This window comes from Colletotrichum aenigma (assembly GCF_013390185.1).
Source record: "Colletotrichum aenigma strain Cg56 chromosome Unknown KSG_Cg56_contig03, whole genome shotgun sequence".
NCBI lineage: Eukaryota > Fungi > Ascomycota > Sordariomycetes > Glomerellales > Glomerellaceae > Colletotrichum > Colletotrichum aenigma.
The window spans coordinates 2,187,527-2,197,817 of NW_023500909.1; the positions used below are offsets into that span (position 1 = coordinate 2,187,527).

General features: G+C 54.5%; 2 protein-coding genes across 2 annotated transcripts; both read right to left on the reverse strand.

The window, feature by feature from the left end:
• Positions 1–733: 733 nt before the first annotated feature.
• On the reverse strand, positions 734–2,017 carry terC-3 (FAD-dependent monooxygenase terC; the record flags this gene model as incomplete). Its single annotated transcript, XM_037319823.1, has 2 exons — positions 734–1,948; positions 1,997–2,017. 2 exons carry the CDS (start codon positions 2,015–2,017, stop codon positions 734–736), a joined length of 1,236 nt encoding a protein of 411 aa, XP_037181535.1.
• Positions 2,018–5,513: 3,496 nt separating this feature from the next.
• Positions 5,514–6,547, reverse strand: rds1-2 (Protein rds1; the record flags this gene model as incomplete). Its single annotated transcript, XM_037319824.1, has 2 exons — positions 5,514–6,303; positions 6,381–6,547. The coding sequence occupies 2 exons, from the start codon at positions 6,545–6,547 to the stop codon at positions 5,514–5,516; spliced, it is 957 nt and encodes a 318-aa protein (XP_037181536.1).
• Positions 6,548–10,291: the final 3,744 nt, after the last annotated feature.

The following is a 10,291-nucleotide window of genomic DNA, read 5'->3' on the forward strand; positions in this document are numbered from 1 at the left end:
GAGCATGAGTTTGGAACCCCCCGGTTCTCTGTTCCCATGCCGGGACAAAGAAATGCAAGTTTCGGCAACCGCGGCATGGCCGTTGACAGAAAAGCCGCGGCTACAATACGGTTGTGTCGCCACACAGTTATACAACTTTCTCATCCATTCTGTGAAGTTTATGAGAAATGTCGTTCGCGGGCCGCCGAGTCAAAGTGCACTTATCTCTCTCGTTCGACTCACTTCATATTTATTTCTCATTCATTTTCCCCTGTACTGAAGAACAGTTGCTCAAACACTTGAATGTAAGGACCCAGTGCTTTGCTGGATTTCTGGTCTCTCATATTCGCAGATCTCTGGGTCAAGCTGTCTTAAGCCAAGGCTTTGGACTGATTTTCACCCAGTATATACTCCAAATATCCTTCTTCATGACCGTCTCAAGTGAGCAAGTCGCTACAAACTGTCGATTCTCAGGTCTAGGTGAACCTTTCTGCTCACAAATGGCACTGAGCGAAAGTTCATATCCTGCTCTTTCATTCAGTCTCTTCCGCATGCTTTTGACATGGAAACCATGCAAAGGTCCAGCCGACAATCATCCGGCGATGTGGATGACCTAGGATTCCTTGTTAGGGGTTTTTGTTGGTGATCTCATGGCTCAAAATCAATGAGATGTCATCGGTGAATTGAATTGGCCCTCACTAATCTAGGCGCTACTCTACACCAAAACCCAACTCGATCAAGCACGATTCGCCCCTTAGCCGTCTACCTTCTTGTAATGCTGCGTGAAATCATATCTCACGGCCAAGCTCCCCAGCATCACCTCCCGCATGCGGTTCTCATCTTTCGCAGCTCGCTGACACATTTGCATGAACCCATCTCTCTCTACCCTCGTACCGGGGTCCTTATCGGACACCCTTCTGAAGTTCTCCTGCGAAATCGGATCAATGATCGTCTTCCACTTCTCAATCCTCTTCTCGCTGTACAAATCCAGAATGTTTTCATCCGCTATCCCGTCCCAGATGCCCGCAAGACAGTCATACAACCCACCAACATCCACAAACCCGCCGGTGATCCCAAGCCCGCCCCAGGGGTTGCACAGATGGGCGGCGTCAGCAGCCAGCATGAACCTGCCCACCCGGAACTTCGGCGCGCACCGCTGGTGCATGCGGTAAGGGGCGAAGTTGAGGACCTCGTACTCTCCCGGGTCAGGGCGTCCAGGCAGCATAATCTTGAACTTCTTCTCCTGGCGTGCTCTGAGCTCTTCGTGCGAGAGATTGGACTCTTCGCCGTACGTCACGCGGTAAATCCCGTCGTTCGTGATCTTCGCCGCCATGAAGAAGTGTTCCGGGTGTATGATGAAATTGGCATCGTCCCAGCCGAACTTCTTCTCGAAGGGGTAGTACGTGTTCGTCGCTACAATCTGAGCATCCCACGTCCAGCCGGGATACTCCTCCCCAAATAGCCCCTTTCGAACTGCGCTGTTGGCCCCGTCGCACCCGACGATGTAGTCTGCTTCGATTTTCTTCCTCCCTTGTGGTGTTTCGACGTCTACCCAGGCTCTTTCATCGTCCTGGCCAAGGCCGACTACACGATGCTCCCAGCTGATGGTTCCGTTGTGTTTCCCCAGAAACTCGTCCAGCATCAACTGGTCGAGATCTTGCAGAACGAGACACGCTGTGCGCAGGTCGTCGCCGTTGACGTCGGAAAGAACTCCCGCATCGAAGCCGGCGATGACACTGTGATCCTCGAGACGCCGCCAGACGAACGTGCTCACCGTCGTCCCCCGACGTCGGACCTCGTCCAAGATGCCCGCGCGCTTCAGGTCCGGGATGGCGGCTGGGCCGTAGTGGGCGGCTCGCGGTTGCTGGTCGAGATGATCCTGAGCTTCGAGGATCTGAACGGGGATGCCCTTCTTCGAAAGTAGCAGCGCCAGGAGCAAGCCCGAAGGCCCGGCCCCAACGATCACGACCTGAATAGCTTTAGAGAATTACTGAAGCCGAAGTTCACGGGGGCATACCTTTTTGAACGGGCGACTCATCTCAACTAGTGGAAGCTCCTTGGTGAGTATCTAGTTGGTGTAGGTTCAAACTAACTAGCATAATGGGGCAAACTTGTCAGAAAAGACAAGTCTTCAAGGAGAAGACAACATGAGGGACAGCAACTCGACCCCGCAATGGAGGGCGAATTGCCGGGGAGAGCATGCCGGCCATGATCCGTCGATGCAACGGTACTTGTTTGCTCCCACGACAAGCCGGGGGACTGTTCCGTCCCAAGTGTTGTCTCCATTTTACTCCAGTCCTCTCCGACAAACCTCGACCCCGCAGACGTCACCACGCGACCGGCCGAACCGCCACTACACATCCCCGCGCTAGCCCCTCACCAGTCGCGGGGTTCGGGGTCACGGCAGATGCATTTAGATTGAGCGAAAGATCGGATGGCTGCCGGCGCCCGTTAGACTTCCTCTCTCCCGTTATGTCGCACATCACAAGCGGGAGATTCGAAAGAGCCCGGAAGCTGTCGCGAGACGCCAAAATACACTCGCATGAAATGCATGTCGTCATATATCACACGCTTCCGCCCGCAAAGCTATACACCTCTCAGAGCAGATGGCTGTCTTAATAATTGATGACAGCGGTCGGGTATTGGACTTCGGTTTGGAAGGTAGGTTGGTTTACATGCAGTTGGTGCCACCCATGTCGATGAAGTGGACGGAGATATTGTTGGTTTGAATCGCAGCCGATGTGTGACGAGGTAATTCATGTGCGGAGAAGTGATCCGTTGAGGTAGGTTGCACTCCTGCTGCAGCGCCGCGGCCGGCGAGAAGGCCGGGCGCCCGCATTATCTGTCAACCACGGGATTTAGTGGACTGAAAAACGTGGTGGCACTCCACGAATTGAATGCCAAAAACGCAGCATTCGGAAGGGTCGCTGCAAGAAACCAGGCATATTTCCCCGAAGCTACCCCGGGCAGCGACCACCGGACGGCCTTCACGGCCCCGATTTGCCCCACTCCGGCACTTTGGCGCTAACAGACTAGAAGAGATGGGCACTTTCAACTTCGACAACCACGGCTTTGATCGAATTCTTGGAAAACACCCGTCGACAAAGACTTGCGCATTTCACGCAATTACGCCAGTCTGGGTTTCCTCGTGAGCGGGAGAGTCGAGGGACTGACCGCCTTGGACCAAAGTAAACGCCATGCAGCATTCACTCCACGTCTCCACTCCAGCCCCACAACCAGCGCTTCACGATGCCCTCGCCCGCCACCCCACACGCACAGACACCAAACCTTCACATATTCTCTCCGCTCGAGATGAGTCATCAAATAACATGGTTTCGTGGTGTAGTTGGTTATCACGTCAGTCTAACAGTACGAGGTTCGAATCTCGCCTGGTTCACTGAAGGTCTCCGGTTCAAGTCCGGGCGAAATCATCCCGATGGGCGAATGGTTTAGTGGTATAATACTCGCTTAGCATGTGAGTGGTCCAGGGTTCGATTCCCTGTTCGTCCAGCTTTTTGCCCTTTGTGGTCCTTTTCTAGTGTTTTAACTTCTGGGATAGGCGTGATAGCTTTAAATGAGCGGGTTATGTATGATGTGGACCTTAAGCAGCGGGCTAGGGTGCTATGAAATGCTAGAGATTGAGGTTGCTGATATGAGAACATCTAATAACAAGATAGTGAAAATGTATAGGTGTAAGCGCCATGAGACATGTCGCGGTTTAAAGCTGTGGACGACCCATTGCGTTCATAGTGAATGTTTTCCGGTTGGGCACTGCAGATAACAGACTGCAGCAAGAATAGCTAAACGTCAACATGGCAGAAGGGGTGAATTGAATCGTCCTCCGTGGCTGACACTTGCGTCTGTAATCTAACGCTCAATGTGTTGTTGAACTCTTGTGTATCGAGGGATGAGTGGTATTAGATGTTCAACTAAAGAAAACCCGGAACGCTTCGCAGCTTTTGATTGACCATGGCCCGTGTTGTATGAAGGAAGACGCAAGTTATTACAACATTGACCCTGCGAATACGACCGTGAAGGGACGCAATGCGATAAGCAGCCCAGACCGGACTTTTGATCTCTGACATTGAATTTACCAAGCCTTCAACTGACATGCGTGCCAGTGTATCCGTATCTCGGAATGATGACCTCTCTACATCCGGCCTCCTGCCAAGGCGTCAAGCCTCAAACTGATCGATCTATTGGCGTCTTGTCCCGACAGACGTCTCCGAGGCATCGCACACCAAGCCGTCGCTTACATGCCGCCCCTAACCACCAGCATCTCCGGGACCAGAATAAAGCCGGCCATCAAAGAATGACGAACCATGGATTGGGGCGCCGGCCGCGTCCTCAAATTCCTCCTTCAAACCCGCCCATCCCCCCTAGCCCGGAACATCCACTACCCAGCCGACCCGAGCCCCACGACAGATGACGGGACACGTTCTGACAAAAGGCCTCGGGCACGCCAAGTCAGCATTAATCACCCGGCCAAAGAGCCTCCCGAAACCACAACGCCCCAGAAGCAGGGACCCAGCAAAGGCCCCCTCCGACCTCCTCGACCACCGAACTTGCACCGAGCTCAGAACTCGGAGAGCCGCGCTGCTGCTACCCTCCCATCACTCTCACCCCAGACCCAGAACCTTCACGTTCTCTATCTTTTCTTCTCGACTCTATCTTTACGTCGTGTCTGATCGCCATGGACGCCAAGTCGTCACAGCTGTCAAGGAACTTACAATCTCACCGCATCAAAATAACATCGCACCAGCTTGCTAAAAGAAGATTTTCGTGTGCAACAGTAAAGATAGCTATTTTTTTTCAAGTTGAGCAGGCTTCTCAAGTCGTGTTTTGCTCCCCCGGCACTCAAACTCTTCCTCCCGACTCTCAATTGCTTGTCAGGGTGAGGGTAGTAGCTACATGTGATAATATGGTGACTTTTCAAAATCGTGCTTTATTTCAGCGGGTCAAGAGAAGCAAGAAGAAATGGTTGTGTTTCTTTGTCTTTGGTGGTATCATACTCCTCGCTTTCCAGCACGATTTTTCAGGCCCCAACCCAATCATTTCCTCCCCATCGATTCGCATGCTCTCAGGCATGATGCAGACAAAGAAAAGGTGACAAGAAACGTTTGGTGAGAGAAGAGAAAGAAAATGGGTTACCAGTTAAACAATACATAAAAAAGTCTTCGACTCGACTCCTGAAACCCCGTCGGGAATATATATAATATGACATCATATATACAGGCTATCTATCTAGCCGGAGAAGTGAAAAAAATGTTTTTGTCGGTCGGATAGGGGAGGAGTTTGAGAGAGTGAAGAGTCAGAAAGAAAAAGAAATGGAGGTCGACATTGATCGAAAACTGGCTGCTTCTGCTTGACTAACCCCAAATTTCGTGTCGTAAAGCGAAGGTATCATGCGCTCTTTCCTCCCTTTTCTTTGCTTTTTTTTCGTGACCTTCGGGATTAATCAACACGCACCCGTCACGTCCTTTTCGAGCCCACCTACTGGGCCACAAGACCAGACCCCAACTTACGGAACGCGCTTACGAGATGGTAAGCACCATAGGACCAGCCACGGTGATGTCATCGCTGAGCACGCCGCTCATCGGGGACTGGTTCGTGAGGGAGACGTAGGTGATGCCGCTGAGACCCTGAGGAACGACGCAACCTTGCTGAGGAGTGAAGGGGCTGAAGGTTGTGCCACCGGGCTGGAGGCCACCAGTGGTGAAGGCGCAAGCCTTGGCCTGGGCAGCGCTGTCGGCCTGGAGCATGATGGGGGCGCCGATGGCAACAGCGCTGGGCTGAGCAGGGGCGGTCATCGTCAACTTGGGGAAGGGCTGGAGAGCCAAGTTGGAACCCTGAGGGCAGGAGGTGATGAAGGGCGCGGCCAGGGAGAAGACAGCACGAACGCCGAGGGGAGCATCGAAGGCCTGGGGAATGGCGATCTGCTTGGAGGCGGCGCGGATGAAGGTCTGGTGGCGAGCCTCGATGGTGAGGATAGAGCCGGCGGTACCGAGGATAGCCTTGTCCTTGACGAGGGGAGCGGCTCCCAGGTAGGCGGAGACACCGACGTTCTCGAGGACGGCGGCGGTCTTGACCATGCCGGCGGCATCGGTGAAGCCAAAGTTGTACTGGCAGGGCTGAACGGGCTGAGTGCCGGCCTGGGCAATCGCAGACTGCAGGAGAGAGACGTGCGACAGTTCGGTAGCGCCGACTTGTTGAAGGTCGTTGACCTGCTCCATCGAGAGACCCAGAGCCATGAAGTCCTGTGCAGGGAACTTCTGGAAGCCTTGCTGGTAGAAAGTACCCTCGAGCCATTCCAAGGTAAGAGCGCTGTGAAACCAGTGTTAGTTGTCGTGTCCCGTTGTTCCGCGCTTGCATGTCCCGGCATCCACCGAATCCCTACTCACAATTGCAGAATGTCGATATCCGTCAATCCAGCAGCGCCGGCACCGGCCTGTTGTCTCTTGGCCAAGTCGTAGATCTTCATCTGGTCCTTGTTCAACTTGGGGCCGAGGGGCACGGCGGTGGCCACGGCGGCCAGGGCGGCGACGAGGGCGGTCTTCATTGAAGGCATGTTGATTATGTGTGATGTGGTTCTTGCAGCTTTACTTTTCCTTCCTAAATTTCCTTTCGGTCGGCCTGTTCTCCGGGGACAGTGATATCGAGCGGTAGTAAAAGTATGTCGATCGGTGCCACCTGGGACGGTCGATCGTTGTTGATGTCAGAGAAGAGAAAGATTACAAGAATAATTAAATGTCGTCCGAGGGAGTGACAGTTCGTAGTAAGAGGTCTCGAAGGGAAAGGAGGGTGTAAGCAAAACCGGTGGACCCAGGAAAGCAGACCAGCGCTTTTGGAGATTGGAAGAAGACACACAGTGAACGGGATGAGGAGGAAAGAGGAGAGGGGTAGGAGAAGAAAACGAGGGAAACAAAGTAGTTAAAGAAAGTTCACGAGCTCATCGATGGATGGCCACCCCCATCACCCATGGCGTATCTCGCAGGCGGCGCATGGCCCATTCTCGCCATCAGGCACTCGGGAGGGGGTCGGATCGACTTGGGTCCTTGCTGGGGACTGTCTGCGGCTAGCTTTCTTTCCGTCGTCGGTTCACACGGGAGCCCACTATGCGGGTAGCAAGATACGCTCGACCGCGAAGCTTCAGACGTGGGACTGGACAGGGGTACGGTTGACGGGGTACATGGTACCTTGCAGGAAGCAGGAGGCTGCTCCTGGGTGGTGATGAGTTGCCGCTGGGCAACTGAGGCGGGCTTTGGTCTTGGTATCCGTACTGGGCAAGCGTGTAGTGTATTGTTTGCCTGGGGTATGGGAGTATGTGCGCGTGTAGGGGAAGGGGGGATCTAGCGGACGAGACAGTGAAGCACTGAAGAGGAGAGGCGTGGGAGTGAGAGTGGGAGTGGGAGTGGGAGGCAGACGGGCCCCTTGGCCAATGTCGTCAAGGGGGGTGCATGGTGAGAGATTCAAGGTTGAAAGTTCAGATGGCAGCAAGCCTCTTACTGCCTCCTTCCCCCTTCCCTTCCTTCTTCCGATAGCCAGGCGGGCGACGCCAAGCACGGAATTCGCAGTGAATCCGGACAGTGGGAGGCAGGAGGGGAGGGTCGTAGGTGCGATGGAGTAAGTAAGCAGGCCTTTTGGCTGTGTGTGCCTGTTTCGTTTCTGCTGCGGTTCAAACAAGCTCGACGAATCGGCAGAAGGTCGCTCGGACAAGGCACCAATCAGAAGCACGGAATAGGTGGAAAGAAAGAGGCAAAGCGAGCAAGATGGAATCAGGGGTGGAAAAAGATGGGATAGCGACAGGGGAGGGCGGTCGCTGAGGACGTTGTTGTGTGAGAAAATGAGAGGCCTCTATTTGGATGAAGCCCGTTTCTACTAGCAGATACGACCCCTGCCGAGCTTGTTTTTGCGCTTCTTTTTTCCCGACGACCTTTATTTTGCAGGCAAGGGTCCGTTGTCGCCTGCAGGCTTGCATGCCCCAGAAGTGTCCAGGAGGGACCAGACCGGGGGGACTTGCAGAAAGGACACCTGGAGAAAGAGGCCTTGTGGGAGTGCTCGCCACTGTTTGACAATGTAGCCGAACCAACTTTGCTGCATCGTGACCCCCAGCCAAGAGCAAGAGGCAACCCGGGTCACGAACGGGCCGTTGACCGAAACCATTGTGATACGTCTCCCACGTCAGAAACCCCGGTCCGCCCTCGCCCAGGCCCCTCCTGTCATTGGCATCTCTCGAGCCGTCTGATTGGCCGATGCTGCATTAGAACCCCTGCTTAGACAACACTGACCCGATGTATGACCCATTCTTTCTGAGACCCGCAAAGGTACGTTTCCTAACGCATCTCATCTGCAGGAACGTTCTCTCGGTAACGTCTCTTTCCAGTCCTCAACTGCGCTTCATGGGCAACCTTTCCTCCACCGCGTCCTCTACCGGCCTCTTGTTCCCGTCCATCCCAGACCACCTAGACCAGACAGTCACTCACACAACGTGTATGTACTCACGGCCTCCGGCTGCCGTTGATGGGCTTAGCGCTGGCGTCCACCCAAACCCCCGGCGCAGGGCGACGCCAAAGTGCCTCCTACCCGGCTGTCTGCGACACGGAAGAGCAGATCTCATTTCCACTGGCGTCGACTATCTTCTGACGTTGCCGAATGCACCAGCTGCAAATTCCGGTTGAGAGCAACGCATCGTGCCCTTCAACCGCCGCCCAGGGTGTCACGTTCCGCCTGTCTAGGGCTCATGATCTGCAGAGCCGGCCGTGGTGAGGCAGCCATCTTGAACATGCTAATCGACCTAATCGACCTAATCGACGCCTCGCGATCTTGACAGAAGATGCGGTGCACTGGCCCACGACCGCATCGCCATCCAAAGCATGCCGTGGGTGGGAGACGCAGGAAACAATCCAGCCTGACTCAAAGGGTCGAATCTTGTCAAAGACGATGTCTGACTCAACGAGATGAGCAGGAAACAATCTGCTCTTTCATTCAAAAAGTGTCACGATTCCAACCCTCGCGCAACAAGACCCCGGAATTGGCCATATGCAGGCGCCAACGCCCAATGCCAACATCGAAAACTCTTCGCCCGTTTCCCTTGGTTTCGCCGTCCCAATCCCAAGGTCCGCAACACGAAGGGAACGCTTCTGCAATCAAGAACCAAAAGCACTGACCCCGTCGCCACACTTCCCCTGCCCCCTTCCCAGGCTTCCTAAGAGGCGGCCCCTCAACCTCCTGCTCATTATACCACCAAAACGACGGCCTGCTAATACACTAGCCACTTAAGCTTATCCAAGCCATGGAACACGTCCAGCCGCCAACGAGGGCAGGCCTCGGCGGTCACACCAAGACAAGGCTCACTGTTCCTCGCATGTGTGTGCGACATCAGGCTGCAAGTTATCGTCGCTGTGGGTGACCACCAAGCATCCAATAGCTTGGCCAAAACTTGCCGTTCTCCTCTCATCTCGTCAACAAACACACTAAATCACGGGAACGCAAAAGGCTTGCCTGCTTTCCCCCTCAACCTTCGGCCCGTTTCCAATGACACCGGATGGACACACTAGACCAGTCCAAACCATTCAAACACTCCCTCCCATTTCGGCAATTCAAGGCCTCACAGGGCTTGCACCACCGTTTAAAACCCACCATCGAGGCTTTAAACCATCCCATCGCCCACTGCAAGCCACACACACACAAAGCGAGCGATCCGGCTGACTCTTGGAATGGAACAGTGGCCTTGATCAACTTAAAGCACGCCTCCATTCCGTCTACCCGTGACCCGAGTCGTGTTGGAAAGGTGCCACGCTTGCCACGCCCGTCAAACCGCCTGCCCCATACCCATCCCGCAGGCCCGCCAAACAAAAAACTTCCGAAAGCCTCTCCTCCTCGCTTGCCAACCCCTGCTTCTCGAACGTGTCCCGTGTCTCACAAGGGATGACCCCCGCTTCTTCCAGTCTCGTCACCCCAGCTGCGATGGACGACATCATGACTCCGGAGCCTTTCCTTCACACTAGTTCCACACTCTATGCGCGCGCCTGACACAAACGCAACGGGCATTCCTTTTTCTCTCTTTTCTTCTCAACCTGCCTTGTCTTCTCAACGGCTGTCGCTGTCTGCGGCCTGCGGCCGACGGCAGCTTCCACTAACCTGGGCTATGTCTTCGGGCACTTCAACCGTCCCGTTCGGGCCACTGGAAACAAGTGCCCCCGCAAGACAACTCAAACAAGGCCCTCTCGACCGGTTCGGAAAGAAACGATGAGCCTCATTGTTTTCCGACGCCCCAGGTATCGCAACCGCGTGGTCATCTTCATGCCGTTCC